Below are 23960 nucleotides of genomic sequence, written 5' to 3' on the forward strand. Positions count from 1 at the left end.
AGATAATTACTTGGTTAATTTTCATATTTCAGCTTATAGTCTTAATTAGTTCTCCAACTAGTATTCCTTAGGCGATGTATAATCCCACCTTATCATATTTGTGATTTTTGCTATTTGGGATCTCCTGTTTCCATTTAAAAGATGAAAAACTTAGCTCGTGCCCCCACATTACTAGATATCTATGCATTGTCATGTGTTCTTGCCGAGAGTTAGAATATTCTGCAATTTAGAACTCAAAGGGAACTGAGTGAAATTCTTGCTACTTTGAAGTAATTTCTCTGTGATTATGAATATGTTACAAACATTAACCTAAACTGAACATACTTTGAATTGCTTCTTAGGAGGAGATGTAAGCACAGGTAAAGGGTTTGGTATTAGGCAGATGCCAATTCAAATCACACCTTTATGCTTGTCTGGGCAAAGTTCTTAATCTGAGTCTAAACTACTGATAAAGCATCTGCTTCATAGAACTGCTCCAAGGATTTAGTGAGATGATGAGGGCAAGGGTTTAGCGTGTACTTGCCCGATATTTTCTGTATCTGTGCTGCCCAGAAGTATAATGCAAGCCACATATGTAATTAAAAATCTTCTAGCATTCGCATTAAACAGTTAAACAGGTTAAATTAGTGATAACTATGTATTTTATTCAATCCAACATATGCAAAATGATTTCTACATAAAAATTATCAAAATATTTTTCATTTTTAAATACAAAGTCATTGAAATCCATTTTCTCAGAACATTTCAATTTGGACTAACAGCATTTTAACTGCTTAATAGCCAGATGTGGCTAGTGGCTATGGTATTGGGCAGTGCAGCTCTAGATGGTCAAAACATTGTCATTTCCTTCTTTTGTATTTTAGAATTAGTTTAAACCTAAGTCATCCAGCCAGTGGGGTGGCTGCTATGGAGAATCAGAAATCTGTATTAATCATTCCTCAATTTACATAGCTGTGAGAAAAACTGCACAATGACTGGAAGAGTGTAGGTACTAGTGATTTGGTAAATTTTAATTGCGTTAAACAATATAGTTCTAATAGGAAGAAAAGTAGTCCTTGATATTAAAAGTAGGCATTCAAATTAAATAGTGTGCTATAAGATGAAGCTGAAATAAAAGTCTGAGAAATAAACCTATCAAATTTGGTTATTCTAAACTTGGGGTTCTTGCATGCTTAGAGGGGATCTGTGAATGGACTTTGGGGGCATGTGAAGTCTCTGATTATATGCACTTTTTAATGTATTATTCATTATAAGTACATTTTCTGCAGATAGAATCTATAGCTTCCACCAGATCCTTCAGTGGGTCCAAGAAGTAAAGTACATGCAGCCAGGGCGGTAGAAAGGCCTGTTAGTTACAGTGGACGTTCTGTTTACACAGAAACTAGGGCTTTACATCAGTGAGAACAGAAGCTAGAAATTGTCTCATCACTATTACCCAGGAAAATTTTCATCCCAACCACCAGCTCAGAAATGCACTGTGAGGCACTTGGAGCTCATGCTTCTGGAAGAAATATGGCAGATTCATGATTCCTCTTATGTTCACTCTGGGGCATCCACTGGTGAAATGCATTTGTTTTTTGGTTGAGGGCAAAGGATTTAATGCATTTAAGTTAACTGTGCACATGAGGACGATTCTTCAGAGTATGGGGTGCTAAGAATTGTGGAACCAGGTGTTGGGTTCTGAGTTCAAATCCCAGCTTGGTTATGAATGAGCTGCACTGTATTTCTTTGCCTCCCTGAGTGCCCTGTTCATTGATAAAGTGATGATTTCTAAGATCTCTTCCAATTTCTTTTAGAAGTTAATCGGCTAAATTAGATTTGGGAAGCCTCATATTACACTGCATGTTATGACTAAGTGTATCTAGATGATAAAAATGATTTAAAAATAAGTTGAAATCAAAGGATCTATAATTGTATTTGAATGCATGCTATTATTTCCCTCTACTTTTTCTAAGTGCACGAGCTGACCCCCAAATCCAGAGACACGTGGGGAGACCTGGTTAGAAACCCTTGTGCTTGACTGTTTAGGTTAAAGCGGTTCCTGTGGCCACGTAGCCTCCTCTGGCCTTCGGCGAGAACACACAAGGGGAGGAAAGCTATTTCCCCATATAAACTCATATGCTTATATACGCTTTGCAGCAATTTATAATTCATCTGACTGATGTTTGTTCACTGTGAAACATTAACTAGGAAGACAGGGTATGAGGTGACATGGCTGTGAAAGGGGAGCTTCTCCTGGGAGGTAAGGATCAGATTTTGTGGAAAGTTAAAACTTGGAGACTATTGGAAAACCGAGGCCCTAATAGTGCACTCTTTGCAAAAATTTCACCTTGGAGGGCTGATTAGAATAATGTAGCAGATGTAATTATCTTAACAATGCCTGGTTCTGGAAGAGGTAATGAACAGACATCTTAATAATGAGGAATAAGTATTTCAGTGTTTTATTTTCATTAAGTTGTTTTATTAAAAGCGTGACTACTAATTAGTCTCAAGATTCTGGCCCCAAAGGAGGGATTGTGGTTCGAGCAGGGTCTGTGGGAGGAATGTATGTCTGAAATGCCTAAAACACCTGGTCATTTCAATCCAAATTCCATTTGGATTGGAGAGTAAACCAGATGTATGGCATCATGGCAAATAAAAATGACACTCTTCCTAATCCTATCTATCTTTATCTTACTTTTTTTCAGTAAGTAAGTATTACAGCTGAAATTGGTGTAAACATTACAATCAATCAGGAAACAATTTGTAGCAAATTCATTATTTAGGATCCTGGTGGTTGCAGTAGTAAGATACCAGATTTGAAGCCCACCCAGTTTGGTGACCCCTGTTATTCCATGAAAATATTGCCTGATTTGCAGATGCATCTTAGAAATGGAAAGCTGGACCTAGCCACCCGGAGTTGTTATTACCGACAGGCAGTAATGGTTGCAATAAACGAAAGAGATTTCACTGTAAACATGACCCTGATTGATAAACTTGCTCATAGCTATTCTTGTTTATAGGATATTGGGCCAGGCTGAAACTTTCTGTGAGACAGGCAGTGAGAATGCAGGGTTGTACTGTAAATTTGACCCTGTATTCTTCACTGCTAGACCTTGGCTTTATATCCATCATTAGGTTTGAGGCTGAATGTGAAGACATCAGATGGTCTAAAATACTTAAATCCTTCCAAAGTAGCATGTAATACCACCACAACCAAGGGAAAAAAAGCAAACGCTGCAAAAGGCTTTTATTTTATAGGCACCACTGCAAAATGAGGAATCACATCAAAACATATCAAATAGAAAATAATAATTTATTTTAACTTCATTTTACTGTTTGTAACTAATCATGATTTTGTGAACTTACCTGTATAAGTCTGTACCTTCAAATCTACAAAGCAAAAGTTTACTACAATGAGCACTTAAAATTCCACAAACCGTCTCCATCCACAACTTTCCTGTACATGCAAATTCTTTCAATGGGCTGCAATATTTGCAAACATGCTTTAAACTTCCATAAAGATGCAAGATATTTTGCTTTCTGCTAAAACCTTTACACTCTCTTGGGAACCTTAACCAGGAAAATGTTTAAATGTATATCCCAACTCTAAACGCTGCCGGTTTGGTTATATGTATTAAATCGTTAACCACCGGGTTGGGTGGTTTTGAGTTGAAACCTTCACCTAAATAATAATATCTTAACGGTCACGCATATGAAACACATTCAGTAATGTAACATTATAAAATAGGGTTCCATTAAAAATACATACTGGCAGTTGTATTTGTGTTTTAGGCAGGAAAAAAAGCGTGTTTAACTTTTTTATATGAATATAGTTTAAACAAATTATTCTGTGAAAGTATGCTTAATAAAAGATCTTTCTGAAATTTAAACACTTTATGTAAAAGGGTACAGGTAGAAAAGTACAATTGCTATTTGAAAAAAGCTCTGTTTGTTAATATTGCCTTCCAAGATAGTAAGGGTGTTTTTCTCTCTCTTCCCTTAAAATAGACCTATGACACCCAGAGTTGTAGGGTTTGCAAATTTGGACTATAAACATGAAGACCGTACTTATCTTATATACAAAAACTTGCCGCATTGAACGAGGCAGGAATTTCTACCCCAGTGGTAGTGGTCTCTTTTATGTACATAATGCAGAAGTGAAAATTATACAGTAGTCACCGATAGGAAGGAATTGTATACTCTAGTGCCGTCCGGGGATTTTGTGCCGTGGGTTAAGAGTTCTTGGATCGTCATCCAGTTATCGAAGATTTTTTTATTCCTCTTCTTCATCATCTTTTTGTGGCTCAGTTCGAGAATGTTCATCTCCTTCCTGTCATCGGCTGCTTGCTGCTCCTTGAGACAATCCAACCTGCTCTGCATCATGAACTCGCGCCGCCGCCGCTGCTCCTTGGCCTTCACCAGGTGCTGCTTCCTCTCCTCCTTGCTCCAGTAGCGCCCCATCTTCATCTCGCTCACCGCGTCGTCGTCGGTGGTCATGCCGCTGCGCTCTTCCCGGATCTTCAGGGCGCGCTCCCGCAGCAGGCGGTCCCGCACGGGCCTCTTGGTGATGTAGCGCGTCCCGTCGCTGCGGATCTTCACCTTCCACTCCATGCGCGGCTCCGACGGGGTGGGAGAGCTCAGGTCCTTGCACATGCTCACCAGGCTCATCTGGCTTTGCGCGTACTCCACGGCCGACTTCTGCTGGATCAGCTGCATGTAGCTCTGGTAGTGCTGGGCGTGCGCCGGGATGTGCGCGTGCTTGTATGGGGAGTGGTGATAGGAGGGCAGGTAGGCGCTGCCCAGCTTCTGGCTGGGCGTGGGGCTCCGGCTCCCGTCGCTGGCTCTCCGCTCTTTGCTTTCCAGGGGCTGGTTGGGGTCCAGCTCCTTCAGGGACGGGCTATAGGTAGGGGTGCCCACTTCGGGATCTTCCGTGATGGAGAGCAGATTCTTGGAGGCTGGCCCGTAGGCTTCCGTGGTCCCCACAGCCCCTTCGCTGCTCGGGCAGCTGATGCCCTCCGCCGCTCTCCTCAAGGAGTTGTCGGGGGAGATCTCCAGGGTGAGCGGGGTGCTGCGGCAGCTCTCGCCTGTGTTGTAGGCGCTCGAGCTGTCCTTGTCGGATTTCTCCGGGAGCTCGGTGATGTCTGAGAGCTCGTGTCTGCGCACGTCGATGCTGGTGTTGTAGTTGCGGAAGCCACTGTTGTGCAGCATCCAGGACTCACGGTACTGCTCCTTGAGCTGCTGCATCTTGTGGGCGCGCACGATGCTCAGGCACTCCAGCTCGATGCTGCGCAGTTCCTCGTTCAGCAGCTCCAGCTCCTTGTCCACGCTCTCAGGGTCACTCTTGCCGGCGTCCAGGGGGCCGCTAGGGTAGTACAGGCCGTAAGGGGTGGCGCTCTTCACCTGGCACTTGAGCTCCAGGAGCTCGCGGAAGCGCTCGCACTCGTCCACCGGGATCCCCAGGTAGTCGGCGTCCGTGCAGTCGGCCGAAATGAAAGACTCGTTGCTGAAGGGCAGGTCGCCGCTGCCCAAGGTGTCCTGGCTGCAGGTGAGCTTCCTCTGCCCCGCCAGCGGGTTGGAGGATGCGGTGGCGTCGTCGCCATTGTTCTCTTGCTCCGAGCTCTCGTCATTACGGGTGCTCTCGTCGGTCCGCCCCACACCGCTGTCCTTCTCGTGCTGGTTGGACAAGATGGTAGCTGTATCTGTGGTCCCACCGTCTTCGTCGTGCTTCTTCTGCATAAAAACAAGAACAAAGGGTCACAGTGAGGGAGGCCTGCGCAGCAGGTACTCAGGTTTGACCTTTCCTTGCAGTTTCTGGATAGGGCAGGCTGTACATTTCTAAGGCCAAGGGACAGCATCTGACAGTAGGACCACGTCAATAGCGTGGGCCTTAGCTACACCTACCCGTATCTACCTGGGCAAGTCACTTACTTATTCTTGTTCTTGTCCTCAGTTTTGTAAAATGAGGATAATAGTCACTTTATCTCAATGAATGATTCTCAATGATTCTGTTAAATGAATCAGTACACAGGTAGAAGGATGTATAAAGGTCCTTGTTTAACTCAATAAGGACTCAATAAGTGGCTCATTAAGACTCTGACAATGGTAGTAGCATAGTAGGGAGCTAGAGAGCTCCAAGCAGCTCCTGTTAAACAGAGGGGATTGCTTTACTTTGGAAAACATGGCTTTTTGCAATCTATGGTAATGCCGACGCATATGTTTTCCAAACAAATTATCACAAGGTCAGCTTTGCTTTGGCAATGTTGCTTAGATTTAAACGCTTAGCTAGGGACAGTACCAGCTTGCATTTCACTGGTCTGGTGCTCAAATAGAAAAGTACTTGAGGCTGTTTTCTTGCTGCCTTCCAGGTGGATGGGCTTCTGATGGTCTTTAGCACCATAAAGGGAGATGGAGGAAGCAGATTTTCCTCCAGCTCAGCAGGGCAGAGTGTCAGGGACTGGTGCGTGGCGTTACCTGCTGAAGCACGCTAGCTGTGAATTGCATGGCCTGGTGGTGCTGCTCCTCCAGCATGTCCATGTGCAGGTCATCCAGAAAGTCGTTCCTGTCATCGTCCATCCAGCCCTCATCCAGCTGCAGGCAAGAGCAGCCAACACATGCCTTAGAAGTTTCCTTTCATGTTCATTTATGTTTTTTTAAAAATGACATTACCTTGGGGGAAAATATTTCTAGGGCTTCCTCCAAGAGTCATCAAAATGCAGTCTGCCCAATGATTTGCTGTTAAGTCAGGAAACTATCCCACCCTTACATTAAACAGACCTCCAACCCTACACTACATCTGGGGAAGTCTTTAATATCCATGATTTTTTTTTCAGGGCGAAACTCTTTCATCCATCTCAGCTACTTTCAGTGCAGTAGGACACCTGTGTAGGAGGGTCAGGTAGATTTAGCTGGTCCACCTGCTTGCTGGACCAGACACGAGTTTAACAGGTCCCATAGAAAAATGATTTTTAGTGTGAAAAGAGTTCTTTCTGATACAGTAACTAGCTGTTTGGCTTGGGCAAGATATCACTTTTTTTTTTTTTTTTTGAGACAGAATCTCACTCTGTCTCCCAGGCTGGAGTGCAGTGGCACGATCTCGGTTCACTGCAACCTCTGCCTCCCAAGTAGCTGGGATTAGAGGCATGCACCACTACGCCCAGCTAATTTTGGTATTTTTAGTAGAGATTGGGTTTCACCATGTTGGCCGGGCTGGCCTCATCCTGACCTCAAGTGAACCTCCTGCCTCAGCCTCCCAACATGCTGGGATTATAGGCGTGAGCCACTGAGCCTGGCTGGATATCACTTTTAAGAGGCCTTTATCTGCCTTGCCCATAAAAGAGTGAACTATTCAGAAGCTGGCACTCTATAGCCCATGGGCTGAATCCAGCCTGGTATTTTTATAAATAATAAAAAAAAAGTTGAATGAGAACACAGCCATGCTCATAATTGTCTATGGCTGCTTTTGCACTAGAGTGACAGAGTCTAGCAGTCATGGCAGAGATGGTATGGCCACCCAAGTCAAACATTTACTATCTGGCCCTTTAAGAAAAAGTCTGTGACTGTGGGTGAGATGATTGCTGAAGCTCCCTTTGAGCTTATGAGGCTCCCATCTGTGGAGAATCAGATGCCCTGTATGCCACTGCCTCTAAGCTACTTTTTCAATTGGGTTTCATACTGACATATACTGACATGGTTTGGCTGTCCCCACCCAAATCTCACCTTGAATTGTAGCTCCCATAATTCCTACGTGTTGTGCAAGGGACCTCGTGGGAGATAATTGAATCATGGGGGCAGTTTTCCCCATACTGTTCTCGTGGTAGTGAATAAGTCTCATGAGAGCTGATAGTTTTATAAGGGGAAACCCCGTTTGCTTGGTTCTCAGCTCTCTTCCCTGCTGCCATGTAAGACGTGCCTTTTGCCTTCCACCATGATTGTGAGGCCTCCCCCGCCATGTGGAACTGTGAGTCCATGAAACCTCTTTTTCTTTATAAATTACCCAGTCTCGAGTATGTCTTTATCAGCAGCATGAAAACGGACTAATACACATACCTAAAGAGATCTACTACTGGATTGCCCTAGATGTGTTGCTGGAGCCATTCTAAGTGGATCAAGAGTGCCACCTGGGTGAGTTCATGATTCCTCCTGTGGAAGGAGTTATTACAACACAGTGGTTTCTGAATCAGATTACTTGGGCCTGAACCCCTCCCTGCTTTATCACCCTCCTTCTGGGCCTTTCCTGGGTAACTTTTGAATCTCTGGAAACTTCCATCTCCTGGGAAGGCTCTCCTGTGTGTAAAGTGCTCCACGGAGGGCCTAGCACTTATTCGGTGGTCATATCAGTTTTAATTATTTATCATTCAATGTTTCTTTTAATTTGAAAGAGCAAGTTTTAATTCCCCATACTCTGCTATTGTAAATGAAACCTGCACAGATCAAGGCTGGAACATATGTCAGGCCTTGGGAAGTCAAATGTCTTGACGTGACTCCGGTTGTGTTTTCCATTCAATTCTGTTTCCTTTTCCTTCCCTATGATCCCTGCATTAACGAATGTGGTGGGCCTGCAGTATAGATGCCAGGGTGGGTATCTAACCAATCTTAAATGGCTAACTCATAAAGTGAATTCTGAATCACAGCAAGTTTGATTACATTTCCAGGGAACAAAGCACCTTCAAGTTCACAGCCAATACTCAGGTGCTCTTTTGCAGGCCTGGGGATCTTTTGATTTTAGAAATATAGACCCAGTTTCATCTGTAGGAAGCCGATTTACCTGGAGTTCAGGCCTTGCAATCAGCAATGAAAAGTTTTTATTTTCTTCACTGGTTAGAAGAGCCACAGCCTCTTCACGGTTCTGCACCTCTATCCCATTAATCTTTAAAAAAAAAAGGGGGGGTGGGGAGAGTGGGGAGACAAATAGCATGATTAGATGGTGCAAAATCATTCTATTTTATTTCAGACCTGCATTTGTCACCCACTCACGGCTAGAACATACAACTTCTGTGTAGCTGGAAAAGAATACTGATGTTAGGAAGGAAAGGTCTTGCTCAGACCAGTGCGGTTTCTCTGGTCTATAAGGGAGCCTCCATGAGTGTAGTTCATGAGATGACTGTGATGTGTGGGGTGTGAACAGAAGGGGCTGGACCTCCAGAAGACGGCACTGAGAAAAATCATAATGCTCTGCGGAGGGAACATGGAAGCAGTTAGACATAATATTCAGGCAGGAGTATATGTAGACATTATTGGATAATATAGAAGAAAAAGCAGCAAACTGAGGTTAAGAAAATGGAATAGAATTATACATGGTGTTTTGTGTCCCCAGTTTGACACTTAAACTTCTTTGGGCCAGGCGGAGGGTCAAGTGGGCGTGACACTCTCACTATCACACTTGCAGGATTTTTGCTTGCATGTCCTGGTGACTTTGAGCCCTGCTGGTCTGGAGGTCTTAGTCCTGGTGGAATGCCACCTCCAGGGGACACAGCAATGGTTCCACTGAATTGGAAGTGGAGCCTTCCACATGCCTCCTTACACTAGTGAGCCAACAGGCAGCAAAAGGGGTGACTCTATTGGTTGGAGTGATTGCCCTCAATTACCAAGGAAGATGGGCTTGCTGTGACACAGTGGAGGCAGGGAGGATTGTGTCTGGAACCTAGGGGATTCCTTGGAGTACCTCTGAGTGCTTCCATTCTCAGTAGTAAAGGTTAATGGAAAACTCCAGCAATCAAAAAAAAAAAAAAAAAAAAAAAAAAAAAAAAAAAAAAAAGCAGTATGCTGAGGACCCTGACCCTTCAGGTGTGAACGTTTGGGTCACTTCCCTAGGGCAAGCGATCCTGAGCAGCACAGGTTCTGGCTGAAGGCTAGAGAAACCCAGAGTAGGCAGTGGAAGAAGAAAATCAAAATGACTTGTGGTGAGGTATGCAATGAGAAAAACACAGTGGATTAAGAATGAGAGGATACGGATGAGAAGAGGTAGAAAGCTAAGCCTTGTGGACACAATGAAGCCAAGAATTTCAATTCTGTGAGATTAAAGAAGGATGTAGCCAAAAGAGACACGAATGGTCTCATTTGGACTAGACAGAGCAACAGGGCTCGAGGTCAAGTAATGACCCTTAGAAGCGATTCGAGGATGGTTAGATGTTGAGTCAGAAAATTTCTAAGACTTTTCAATCAAAATTTCTAAGACTTTTCAATCGATTCTGCTAAAGTTGCCAAAAATGTTCCCCTTTTATGGACGAGCCTCTGAAATGCTTGGTCCAAAGTTAATCTTTCAGAGAAATCTAAAACGAGAATTATTTTAGTTCACAAGTTGTAAACTGTTGGCCTGACTTTGGCTCACTGATGTTGGTTTTGATCCAAACAGAATGAAACAAAATAAGGAGAACTGGCTCAAATTTTGCAAGGCCCTCTTTGGAGAGAACATGCCCCATCTAGTCTGTCCCAGTCCTCACCACTCCCTCTTGCGTCTTATGACTCAGAGATAGCCTCACAATTAGTTTAACTTGTCTGGCCTCACTACACATCTGCGTTTGTGATCCCTGTTCTTTAACCTCTTCTGCATTTTCAACCCTAGACCTATCATTAGAACCAGTTTGTTCTTTAGTGATAGGCCCATTATGAGGCCATTGTTTGGAAGTGGACTTACCTGGATAATGCGGTCTCCTTCTCGGATGCGCCCATCCTTGGCTGCAATGCTGTTAGGGTCAATCTGAAACACACATGGACCATCTCAGCGCAAACGCAGACATGCGTGAAAATAAGCAACAGCACTTTCAAAACCATTTCTAAAACACAGTCCTGCTCATCCCTGTGTTTCTGTTTTGCACAGAAATAAACAAGACTTAGTGTCGTGCAAGGAGAGGCAAACATGAGCTGATCTGCTTCTAAGCCCTTTCTAGGGCTGGTTCTTGGATCCCTGTGTAGCAACCCTGTTACACAGCAGTGTGTGCAGGCTCTGCTGATCTGAGGAGGCACAGCTGACTTTTGTTGGATGCATGGTAATTAAAATCAAATCAATGATGTAGAACAGGTTAAAGGATACCCTTCATTATGTGGACTAGCAACCATACCTTATTTTATACAAAATACTTGTATTAAAATTTGGAAAATAACTTTAAAATTGAAATATAATTGGGACAAGGGGGACTGGTAAGGGGAGGGATGTCCCCAAATGCAGAAAGGCTGGGTTAACTTAAGCTTGGTGAATGACATACAACCAAAGAGATAATTATTAAGTCTAGTAGTTCATTCTGTAACGATAAATTTTATTTCCTGACAAAATTGGGTTTCTGTGTTTGCAAGGATGGGTGTGCACTGTAAAGTTTCCATACTGAAATCAGTTGATTTGTATTATCTTCTCAAGGAAGATCAAAACAGCGTGCATCTATGTAGTTTGATAAGTACATAGAAGTCACATTTAACTTACATGAAGTCAACTATATATACTCCACCAAGAGAAAAAAAAAGTGTGTGTGTGTGTGTGTGTGAGAGAGAGAGAGGCTTTAAAAAGTGTGATTCTATCCACCATTCCACTCAATGAACATGAGTTGGGAAATGTGAATCTGCTCTTCCCTCTGGGCTAAACACGCAAAACCATGTAAACGGCTCCATTTTATGGCTGATTTGCAGGCTTCTCAAGGGTAATTTTGCCATAAGTACTGACATTAGAACTTAACCTCCGTGGAAAGATGCAGCGCCATGGAGTGTGATGAGGGGGACAGAATAATCTGTGTCTTTCCAAAGAGATCTTGATGAGGTGGGTTAGGGTTGGTGAACATGAAAAAAAAAAACCCTTTTGGTCTTGATACGATAGTTACAAAAACAAAATCAGCCTTTGTACCTCACTGATATAAATCCCAATGTCGTCTTCATCGTCCGTCCGGTAGCACACAGTGAGGCCCAGCTTGTCCTGGCTGTTCATTCTGTAAAGGTCCACTTCCTAGACAAAGAAAGGCATTCCCAGTGAGACTCCAGCAGGCAATGCGAGTTGAGGGGATGTCAAATGCTTTAAAAATATTATCTTCAAATGATGAACTGGATTTCTTTGCATTCAACTGTGTAGGGCCGGTTAACTTACTAAACAAAAAGTGATTATGGACACAGGATCAATGCCTATGGCATTTCTGACCTTTCACTCAATATAAAGTCATTTTGAAAACAGTTATTTCATTGATCCCCCAAAGAAAAATTACCCATATTTCACTCAGCGTCAAGACTTCTGGGGCAGGGCTTTTCAAAAACACTTTTTCAACGTCTGCCACAAACAAGAATATTTCCATACCCCAAACCACCCAGCCATTTCAGTACAAATGTTTCCAATGTGTTTGGTTAGATTATTTCACATTGCGTTCCCTTAATATTCACAGTCATAGAACTTGCAAACAGATTACACATAAATTGATCCAAGAAAGGAGGGTAATGTGATACTGTGCAATTAATGTTCTCCACAACAGCTGTGATATTTACAGTTGAGAAATTAGTTTCAGCCGCTATTACTGCAAATTAAATAAGAGAAAAGCAAAGTGAGCCCAAATGCGGGATACATGCTATTGTATTTGCCAATTAGTCTGTGCTTCAGAATGAAGTCAGAACTTTGGAAATTGTTGGAGCCTTAGGGTGCCATCCTGGGGCTCTCAGTGTAACCAGGCTAAGTCACTCCCCTGCCCACTCTGCCAATGACTTGTGCAAGTTTTTGTAGCTCCAAGCTGCAAGCCTATTTGAAGGGCCACGTGATAAGTTCTCCGGCAGATCCTTTGGTCTAATTTTTAGTGTTATCTGCTCACCAAGCAGGAGAATGGAGGGGCTCTGAGATGGGGTCTTCGTGCCACTTTATCTGGGGACTATTTCCAAGTGGCCTCTCTCAAGGGTCTTCTTAGAGGGGAAGGAGAATGCAGCTGTCTCTGTGGAGAAGCTCAAAGCAGTTATTTGGAAGATACTTCTTGAACTTTCCCCGATGAAAGGCGGGTGCCAGGCGCCACGGATACTTCCCAGGTGGAGCAACAGCAGGTGCAAAAGCCCTAGGTCAGCATGGCCAGAGCCCCATGTTCAAGGAAGAGAGAAGTGGGCTGAGGGTGGCCAGGTGGCAGAGCTAGACCAGGCAGGGCCCACAGGCCAGCATGAGTAGCTAAGATTTTATTTCAACATAATGGGAACCCATCAAAAGGTTTTAAGTGAGGACTGCCATGATCTTAACGACTTTCAGCAGTCTGTCTTGCTGATATATGGGGTATAATGTGGTGGGGAAGAGTTGGAACTATAAAGACAGATGTTCAGATCCCAACTCTCCCTCTTTCTAGCAGCTCGATCATGAGCTTGTTATTATATCTAAGGTCTGTGTCCTCACTAGTACCTGTCATCCTGCCTCCCAGAGTCACCAACATGAGGCACACAAGAGCTCTTAGCACACTGACTGCCCCATAGAAAGTCCACGGTCACCGGTAGTATAATAATTACATGCAGGTATGGTTACTTCCCTGAAGTCACAAGAAGTTGTTTGTGGCAGAGTGGGTATATTTCAGTGCCCCTCTTAATAAGATTATTTTCTGAACACCAATATGTTAATTAATTCAACAGCTTCCTAATTATAGCTCTAGCAATATGGTACGTTCTTATTAAATGAAATCCCATTAATTTCTGATAATTAAGTGGGTTTAAGGGTCATATTTAACAATGAGAGCAAGCCTAAATACTTGGCTTTCCAAATACTTTGGAATAACCAATTTGCATACCACAAATATACTAGTCATACCTCATCCTCTTATGTTTCAAACACATCCCTCTGTCTCTCTTAGGGTACACACACTTCATTTGAATATGCGTAAGAGGGAACACTTTTTCAGTTTTGACATTTCCTCGAGGTTAGTGTGAATCAACGAAATATCATGACGGTTTAGGTCCAACTGCACAGATGTAGCTCGCCCAGTGCTACCCCTGCAGGAGACACATCTTGCTGAAACAGGTCCACGTGCAACCCAAGCAGAGAGAGTGAGCAGTGGGAAGATTGTAGGAAGAAAAATGAGAAAGACGAGAAATGTTGATAATTCCAGTTGCAGCTTTTTCTGAATGGCTGGCCGCCAAGGTGACTATCTTTCAAGGAAGTACAGAAGATTCTACAGTTCTACTGGACTTACTACTACTACTACTACTCAAAGTGTGCTTCCTGGTCATGACGAGGTGAGCACAGAAATTGAGGGAAGTGTTCAGAAACCTCTATAGCAGCTGGACATTGTCATGATAACCAAGGGCATGATTAGCAGACTTGTCTCACTGGACAAGGTGTAGACCAGTTCAGGTGTTGGTGAATGCATCGCAGATGGGGTGAGTTACACAGTCACACACAGTAGGACCATGTATTGGTTAGAGACAGACTGAAAAGTAAACAAACCAGCCAACCTGGTCCTTGTGGCTTTTCAGCACAGTCTGACAAGCACAACTCTGTAATACACTTCTAGATTTGAGTGTTCCATTTGAGAGGCGTAAGGTACGAGTATTTTCGTTCCTTGCTTGTATTTCTTGCGTGTATTCAAGCAAGAAAAAGACTCCTAAAGAATGTGATAGTGACGCTCTGTTATGTAGAAAACGATTAGATTTATTTGGCCTACTACCAAACATGTAGGTGGCCTGATATCACGAGATTTTAGAATACAATTTTGATAAAACCTAACCTGAAAAGCATTTCTGTTCTATCTTTTGTCAGTAGTTTGATACAGAGATTTGGAGGACTATTAAGCTACAGAGTAGTTGACATTGTTCATGTTGCTAATCATGATTTTTCTGTACATTTTTCCTTCTGAATCTGTCAATTCCTCCAACAAATCTTTATGACTTTTTTTGTTTTAATCAGGGAGAAAACTTGCTTAGAACAAAGTTTCAGGTTGCAACAGAAGATGTTCAAAACATTTATTGCTTTAAGATATTTTCATCTGAATCAAGAACCACTTATGCTTCCTTCCTTACACACTTTTTATACGTTGCCACTAACCTCACCTGTGTTTAGTAAATTAGTAATCGATCCTCCATAAATGCGGTTTGCCATTTTTGCATGGGAGAGAAGAGGGTCCAATTAATAGTTCTGTTCCCAGTTAGTGTTCATTTTAGAACACATACTCCCTCACAATAGCAGAATGGCGTAGAGCCCAATGCTGCGTTTAGCCTTCAACTCCCATCATAAATCCTCTCAGGACAAACCGTCATGGGGACCAGTCACATTCTCACTTGGATCTTTAAAACAGACATAAGAATGGCAGTGTTCTACTTCAAGGGCAGCACTCCAGGAGCAGTTTTCTATCTTAGAAGTGGTCTGTGTTACCAAAGGATGAGTGATATTGGATGAACAAATGATAATAAAAAAGCAAAGGGTATTCTGGAGCTTACTCTAGGTATTTACTTGACATTGATGTGAGACAGGATGGTGTGGGCTATAACATTGCCTTGCCTTATCTGGCCCTTCTTAGGAACTCTAAACAAAAGCTAGAAAAGCTTCATTTAGAAGGCACAGGATACCACTTAGCCTTGGTCATTTAATTTTCAAGGGATGGTTCAACATCACAGAGAAGAATCTGGTTGCTGACAGTTAAGCACAGAGTGATCCATAATAGGCTTTCAGAAGCTCTTGAAAAACAACAGTGAAAGAGCTGGTATTGCCTCTGGATCTGTATGGATTTATGGTTTACCTTGTTTTCTTATAAAGATTACAGTAAGGCAATAGTAGCTGAATAATGAATTGTGCAATGAAAGCAGTGTCTAGATTTGTATGCTGTGCACAGTAGGTGCTCAATAAAATTGAATGAATGAGCTTGAGAGTCCAAGGCAGGATGATCCAAATGAAAAACCAGTTTGGCTCCATCTTTAATGAGGGAGGTTGCCTTGAGCAAGTCATTGAACTTCGACAAACTTACTCAGCCATTCTGTGGTTTTAAAACAAGATACAGTATTTTGGGGCTCAGTGGAAAGTAAAATTCCTCAAACTTACTGGGTGGTTTGTAAATTCTCAGCATTTCTGTGTGACTCTCATCTAGTTTTACACAATTAAGCATATTGCTGAAAGCATAGAAGTTATCAATATGTTATCTGTCTGTGATGGAGATAAGATTTCAAAGAAGACTATTAATCAAACTGGTATGAATAATGTAGTAGCATTATCTGGATTACAGCTACCCCTGTTACTGGTATCTTGTTGCTTACTGGTCTAGATGGACTGTTGATAAAAATGAACAGTTAAGCCTGACATTTCAGATGAAATTGAAACGATATTCCAATTAAGAGGGCCATTCCACCTTGTTGATTCAAACTCTCTGTTTCAGCATCAGCTACCTTAATCAAAGGGGATCTCAAAGACTAATTTCAATGCTTTATCCACCTCCAGGAAGACTGGCCACTAAAGCATAACTCTTCAACTTACTGGTCCAGGTTGCTGTGCACATTTAAGTTATCTCGACAGTTTCTGTATCTAGTCATGGTGCTATGTGGGATACAGAAATATCTCTAAAGACTGCATTTTCCCTCAAGGACCTTATGTTTGAGATAGGGTAACAAGGCATTTTATTCCTTCATTCAAAAAATATTTCCTGGGTGCCTACTATATGCCAGACATGGTCTAGGCAAAAGGAATATACAGTAAATGAGTCAGACAAGAGTACAGCTCTTACGGAGCTTGTATTGTAGTGGGGAAGAAAGACAAGAAGTAAATAATGGGCCGGGTGCAGGGGCTCATACCTGTAATCCCAGCACTTTGGGAGGCCAATGCAGACAGATCACTTGAGGTCAGGAATTTGAGACCAGCCTGGCCGACGAGGCGAAACCCTGTCTCTACTAAAAATACAAAAATTAGCCAGGTATGGTGGCACATACCTGTAACCCCAGCTACTTGGGAAGCTGAGGCAGGTGAATTGCTTGAACCTAGGAGGCAGAGGCTGCGGTGAGCCAAGACTGCACCACTGCACTCCAGCCTGGACGACAGCAAGACGCAGTCTCAAAACAAAACAAAACAAAAGTAAATAATAGTACTGGTGGCATAGGGATGCTTCAGAGAGTAGCCAGGGAAGATCCTCTGGAGAGATGACATTTGGGAAAAGACTGAGGCATGTAACGATCTGGGGCACTGCCACGCAGGCCGAGATAGGTCCTGGTTTGCAGGCGTAGTACAAAAAATGGCAAAGACCCTGATTACACAGGAAAAGTAATGAGGAAGCCAATTCAATCTAGGATGGGGCTGACCAGGAAAGGTTCCCTAGATCTATTCCTTGTCCTGTGCCTCAAAGGCTAGAGAAAAAAATTCTAGACTGGCTGGGGCATCCTGCATGATCTCCAGGTCAATCCTGGTTCCCTTCTGATATACTTAGCTTCCTCTATGAAATCAGGTTTGGAGAGCATTTTAGTCTCCTATTGAAATTGTAGTTTTCCTTTCCTTTCTGGTCTCAGAATTACATCCTGAGAATACAATACAGGTGACAGCAGTTTCGCAGCCTACATAGGATGCTACTGATGAATCGCCTGGGAAATTAAAACAATAGACAAAAGAAAAAGCCTTCTTTGGGCATGTATTTTCTTTCTTAATTGCCTACAGGAAGATGTAGAGCAGGTGTTCAGTGCCTGAAAATTTATGGGAATTTATGGGTAATTATTTGTCTGCTCAACCCTAGGGTACACTTGGGTGTAATCCCTTTAACTCTAAGCAGTCTCATAATATCAGGGATTTGACACTTACCTAAATATGATCATTTTGTGTACTTTAAAAGGGAGAACATCTGTTTTTCTTTTCTTTCTTTCTTCTTTTTCTTTTTTTTTTTTTTTGAGACAGAGTCTTGCTCTGTTGCCCAGGCTGGAGTGCGATGGCACAACCTTGGCTCACTGCAACCTCCGCCTCCTGGGTTTAAGCAATTCTCCTGCCTCAGCCTCCCGAGTGGCTGGGATTACAGGTGCATGCCACCATGCCTGGCTAATTTTTGTATTTTTAGTAGAGATGGGGTTTCACCATGTTGGCCAGGCTGGTCTCGAACTCCTGACCTTGTGATCCACCCACCTCGGCCTCCCAAAGTGATGGGATTACAGGCGTGAGCCACTGCGTCTGGCCAGAACCATCTGTTTTTCTCTGTGCATTTGCTTTAATAATGTCTCATATCTCAACACACTCATACATATTTTCCTCGTATATAATATCCATGGAACTAGCTGTTCTTTGGAAGGCGCTGACTTTAGTCCAGTTCAATTTAGATGATAAGTGGTCTGTTGAGATTGGCCCCTTACTTAAATAACAGCCTGATTTTTCTAAAATTGAACCCAAGAGTTAGAACAAAACAGGATGGAATCTAGAAGGCAGACTGCGACTGTTCTAAGAAATCTCGTGTAGAAGCAGGGATGACAGGCATGTGCCAGTCTCCCTGAAAACTGGGCCCACTTTAGGAAACTCACTTCTCAGCATGTGGGGTTTATTAATTAACCTTCTCGAACTGACTGACCAGAGACACACCTCTGAAACAGAGCAATGCTGGAGGCGCAGCTACTGTTCTCTAGTGGAGAGACCCTTCTGGTGAGTGGCTGCAGTAGGCCTTAGCTGATATGTTCCTAGCCTAGGAGGCCTGAGCCATCACCACCACAGGACTGAGGACGACATCTGTCCAAAACTGCCAGGTTCACTTTATGAGAAGGTACTTAGGTAAGAGAAATGACCTGGTGACATCTGAGTTGCTGTGGACAAAATGTTAAAGCAAGACTTCCTGGCTGCTATGGACTCAGAGTACTGTAGGGTAACCGTTCAAAGGGGCTAGAGATGGAGAATGCCCTTATTCTGGTTGTTTAAGAAGAAACGAAAAGCTAACGTCTAATGGTCCTAATGGCTTGTGAGCTCCTTAAGGGCAGGCAGAGTGGTGACTTCCTGATTTTGCATTTCTAGGGCCAAACAGTATATTTAATGTAAGAGACAGTAAAATGCACAGAATTGAAAATAAACACGAATATAAAGTCTGATGGCATCCAAGGTCTAGCTTAAAATATTACTACCAGACTAGTTTTCTAAACACCTGTGTTGTGTCTGCTTTTATTCATGAAAAGAGAGAAGCAGTCTTAGGAACACAGTGTCACATGCCTACGAGGGGCTCAGTCGTTCCTAGGCCCTGATAATGTTACACTGCATGGACAGTGTGGACAATATTGTGACTTGGCGGCACATCTCGACACTGCAGTGAATGAAAGGCACCACAAAAGCCTCGCTGGTGTGACTCAAGAGAACAAGAGGAAATGATAGCTTGGGCTGCTTTATCTGGGTCTGTGGCCTGTAGGTCAGGGGTCCTCTGGCTTTAATGGGCACCGAGGTACCTAGGGACCTTGTTAAAGTGCAGATTCTGATTCTGAAGATCTGGGGGGCCAAGTTTCTGCAATTCCCACATCTCCTAGGTGAGAACTCTACTTTGACCAGCCAGGCTGCTGGTCCTCCTACCACACTTTGAACAACAGGGTTCTAGGGAACAGTTTCTGAGTGGCTCCCTCCTGCTGAAAGCAGGATGCTCTCAGGTGCTTCATGCTTTGAGGGGAAAGACTCAGTCTGGGCTAGTCTTAACACTTCTTTAATACTAGCTAATCTCCTTAGAGAAAAGGCAGGATGTAGTGGCCCCAGGCTCCCAACCCTCAGCAGGCACCCTTATTGAGCACCAGGATTTAATAACACTGGCTTGTGTCCACTGTATTTAATTGTATGGGATTTTCTATTTAAGGCAATGGATGCTGACTTTCTGCTTGAGGCAGTGGTATAGTGTTTCCTTTAAAATAAAATTACCGTAGTTTAAATAAGTTGAGTTGAGTTAAAGAGAAATAGAAAGCACGTAAGAGTTCTGGTGATAGTCAGATATAAGAAAAAACTGTAAGGCAGAATGGCCCAAATTGGGCAGATACCGTGGGGGCTCAGTGAATCTCCTGAAACCATATGCAAGCTCTCACAGACAGGAGCATTTTTCCAGAGGGGGGCTGTAGGTTCCATCAGATTCTCAAAGGTATTAGAAACTAAAAAAAGAACTAAAGAACCCATTGCTATAAAGTCAAGTTTAACTAAATACCAAAGACTACAAAGTCTCTACTACTTCATAACTCTAGCTTCTGAAACACTTTACAGCTTTTTAAAAGAACTCTACTTTGCCACAATTACATCATCAAAAAGCAGTGTCGTCCCATAAAGATTATGAAATAGCCCTCTGTTTGGAGAGCAGTGTTTCTCCAACAGTGTTCCAGAGAACTGTAGACTGAGGAAATATAAACAGGTACTTGGCCAGAGAGGTGGGGGAAATTCTGCCCACTCCCCCAGGGGATTCTAGTTAGATAGTCAAGATTCTCAGAAGTCCTCCAAGAAATCTGTTTCGTTTTCTTCAATCTGGCATTTCCCAAATGTATTTCATTATGAACCCCCTTTGGAAGGAATATACATTAACAAATTAAGGAACAAGTGTCCTGAAGGAGTCCTGGCTGCTTCACCAAACAGCCCTGAAGCTGGGGTGATAGGACACTAAATAAGAGGCAGAATCCTGATTTTTGAAAATGACAAAACTACATTTCCTGGAGCAATTGTTAAATGGCAGGCGCTTTGGTAAGTGGCTGACAGCAAGCAGAAACAGTCAAGTTTTTATAGTGAGAATACTGGCCATTCCTGTTTAGACCAGGTGCATTTAGGGAAAATTTTAAATTTCTGAAAACTTGCATAGAGTCAGTCCTGCCACTGGCAACAAGTCCTTTGATTTGACTGTATCTGGCTGTCAGTTAAGTCATCGTTTGCACACATTTATTGATTTTTAACTTCTGTCTTGGAATGAGAACTCTTGGTAACTTTAAGTTGAGGAACATAGCTGTTTTCTACTATTTGACTGCTTCTGTCCTTGCACAGAACATACTGCCACTGAACAACTGAACTTCAGAAGTATTGGCAGGACAGCATAGATTACACAACAGTTAGCCATGAAATTGGATAAAATGTTCGATTTTTCCTGGGTGACCTTTTGATGGTACCCAAGGGCTTACCTGTCAACATCAGGTGTCTTTTTACCTTATTCCATAAAATCAGCTTTCAAAAATGCTGTTATATTTTTTGAAACCCCATTGAAATATAAAAGTGTTTTCCCGAAAATATAAATAATATATTATACAAGTTAGTGTTTTCTGTATTTTCTATCACCCTTAATAAAAGGAAAATGGGAAGTAGAACTCTGTTGGCAACCTGGTGTCCTCTAAATATTTTAAACCTTAACAGAGACCTATTTGACATTATGTAGCATCTTGAATCTTTATTCCTGTGTGGCCTCAAATAACACTTAAGAAGAGTTACAGACTTGTTTAATTTCTTCTACATCAATGTTAGCAAACTTGAAGCAAGTGAAGCAGTGAACAAACCCTTTTGTTAGGGCGGGCTAGCATTCACTCAAGTAATTTATCCACCTACTCTTGAGCCATCTGCCTTTGAGTAAAGAGTGGTGATGACATAAAAGGGAGGAAGGTGAGGAGGCTTATGTTAGTTACAAGAATGTATGGATTATGTGGATTCAAAGGTTGACAACAGGATTTACTGTCCTATCTTTTAAGTGATTCAAATAAAAAAAAGTTTATATTTCTGCTTTTGGGACTTGATTATTAAGCTCTGTTTCCAAGGAGGGAAGAAGAATCTCAGTTGTGCCTTTCAAAGGGCATCAGTAAAAGTGGTTCTGCTTTTGTTACTTTCCATTGGCATCCGTAAACTAATTTATGCTTATAGAGAACTTATTAGGCATTCTGTGTTCTTAATAATGACTCCTAAAATGAGACAAGGACGTTCTTCATACCTCCAGCTCCAGCTCCTCCCTGTCCATCTCCTGATGGATGTCTCCAATGTAGTCATTTGGATCGTAGTATTCATGGGCTGAGGGATGCCTGAAAAGAGATGCAACATCTTTACAGCCCTTCTTCCGTTGTCAGTATCTGTTTCTCTTACACCCCTTGTCAGGCCAGTGGCACAGTAGCAATTCCCAGGGTGTGGGCCCTTTCATGACTCACTTCCCTCTGGATGGGGCTCTCAGCACGGTCAGGACCTCCATCATCCTAATTTTACCATTTGCCTTTAGTCCATTTCCTCCTGAAGGACTTAAGATGCAAAGTGCCAGCCTGATGGGCTTTGTTGCTTGCAGAGCCCACCCCGGAGCCTGCCAGTCACATGATTCAGCGTGACTAATTTCTAACTCCATCTCTACGCAGGAAACAGGACAATATTTTACTGCTTATTGCTTCATTGTTAGATTTTATCTCTGCAGAGAACTAGGCTCGAGCCCAGGCAACACTCTAAGATATGTGCTGGCCTCTGAGATCAGTTCAAAAGGCTGAGACTGAAACTGTTCTGCTGTTACCTAGGACCGTGTCTTTTTGAATGTTACCCACAATAATATGTTTGATATCACAAACGTACAGTATGCACTTACATGGTTGAAATGCACGTACAAACATGCAGGCATAAGTGCATCTGTGTGTATATGTTTACATATAATGAGTACACACACATTCACTCTGCTAGGAGACTGGAAGCTTATGTTTCCCTAGGACAACATATGCAAAACACAGTCCACAGAACTCACGACATCTTTGGAAGTGTCATTAATGCAACCTCAAGGAGCAAAGGCAGTGGGAATCATAACATACTCCATCAGCGGCTTTGAAAGGAGCTTAACAGTCCACGGTGCCAGATGCAAAGCTTCAGCCTCTGATTGTTGGCTGGGGACCCAAACCTTCACGTCCTCAAAGGTCACCACAGCAATCAATGGGCTCTAGTCTTCCCTCCCAGGCACTTAGTTTTGAAACAACAGATCAGACATGAGTGGCCATTCAAACAAGGGCTGGCTTTCAATTTTCTGGACCCATCAGGCAAATATACTGCCTGCACTTAAAGGGCTTTTAGTACTGAGGATACTGTTGGAAGGTCTGGGCTTTCAAGCATCAACTTAACATTCCCCATTCAGTCCCAACACACGCTCTTGCTGTTGTCTGACCTTGCAGCCAGAACCTGAAGAGGCCTGACCTCTGGACTCTTCTGACATTTCTCAAGTCGCCCCCAGGGGATAAGTCATGTCATGTTAACTAGACTTAAGAGGAAATTACAGGTTTAGCTTCTAAAAGGCCCATCACTGTGACAGGTCAACATTTAAGAGTCAGAAGTAGCCTTAAAGGCTTCATCAATAATGTGAGGCAGTTTGGTCTGTAACGTCAGATAAATGGTTTGGATAATGATACTCAGTGAATCAGCCAGTTGTTCCAGAGGATGGAATGGGTCACTACAGGGTACTGCGGTTCAGAGCTGGGAGTCGGGGTCTGACTGAGCTGCCTTTCCATCAGCTCAGTGGAGCCTGGTGAGTCTGCAGTTCCTCATCTGTATAAAGGGACAGTCATGAGAAATAAAGGAGATAATAGTTCTTTGCACATGTGCACACTGTGAGTGAACGTGAGACGGATGCCCTGTCCTCTGTCTTTATGCTACCAGCTGCCGCCAAACCTACTCTGTCAAGCCTGGGGAATTAGCCCTGGGTTCCAATGACAGCTAGCCACTAAGACCAAGGGATGAAGGGCAAGCCTTTATCCAGAACTTGACTGAACCACAGGAAACATGTGCTCACTCCAGCTACTGAGTTACTAGTAGGAATCCAACAGGTATTACCCAGTGGATTCTCCTGTAAGAGGTGAAAATGCCCTTTGAAATAATATATCAAGTCAATGATCTGATCCGAGATGGAGCTGAGATGAGAAAACACAGGGGCGACCCTAACATCAGCTGGAGAGGCTGTGTCCTCAGATGTGCAAAGTCACACATGAAAAGCTTTTTTTTTTTTTTTTTTTTTTTGAGACGGAGTCTCGCTCTGTTGCCCAGGCTGGAGTGCAGTGGCGTGATCTCGGCTCACTGCAAGCTCCGCCTCCCGGGTTCACGCCATTCTCCTGCCTCAGCCTCCTGAGTAGCTGGGACTACAGGTGACTGCCACCACACCTGGCTAATTGTTTTTTGT

At 43.1% G+C, this 23960-nt stretch overlaps 1 protein-coding gene across 5 annotated transcripts in view; it reads right to left on the minus strand.

Annotated features, from left to right (window-relative positions):
- Positions 1-3212: 3212 nt before the first annotated feature.
- PDZRN3 (PDZ domain containing ring finger 3) overlaps positions 3213-23960 on the minus strand; it is a 243765-nt gene continuing 223017 nt past the window's right edge. For all 5 annotated transcript variants that reach the window (XM_019024575.4, XM_004035904.5, XM_019024576.4 and 2 more), the window contains 6 exons: positions 21762-21849; positions 11810-11908; positions 10616-10678; positions 8747-8848; positions 6454-6570; positions 3213-5712 (listed from right to left, as the gene is read on the minus strand). In XM_019024575.4, coding sequence (XP_018880120.1) covers positions 4147-5712; positions 6454-6570; positions 8747-8848; positions 10616-10678; positions 11810-11908; positions 21762-21849 — 2035 coding nt within the window. In that variant the 3' untranslated portion in view covers positions 3213-4146. The remainder of the gene's footprint in view (positions 5713-6453; positions 6571-8746; positions 8849-10615; positions 10679-11809; positions 11909-21761; positions 21850-23960) is intronic.

This window comes from Gorilla gorilla, chromosome 2, assembly GCF_029281585.2.
Source record: "Gorilla gorilla gorilla isolate KB3781 chromosome 2, NHGRI_mGorGor1-v2.1_pri, whole genome shotgun sequence".
NCBI lineage: Eukaryota > Metazoa > Chordata > Mammalia > Primates > Hominidae > Gorilla > Gorilla gorilla.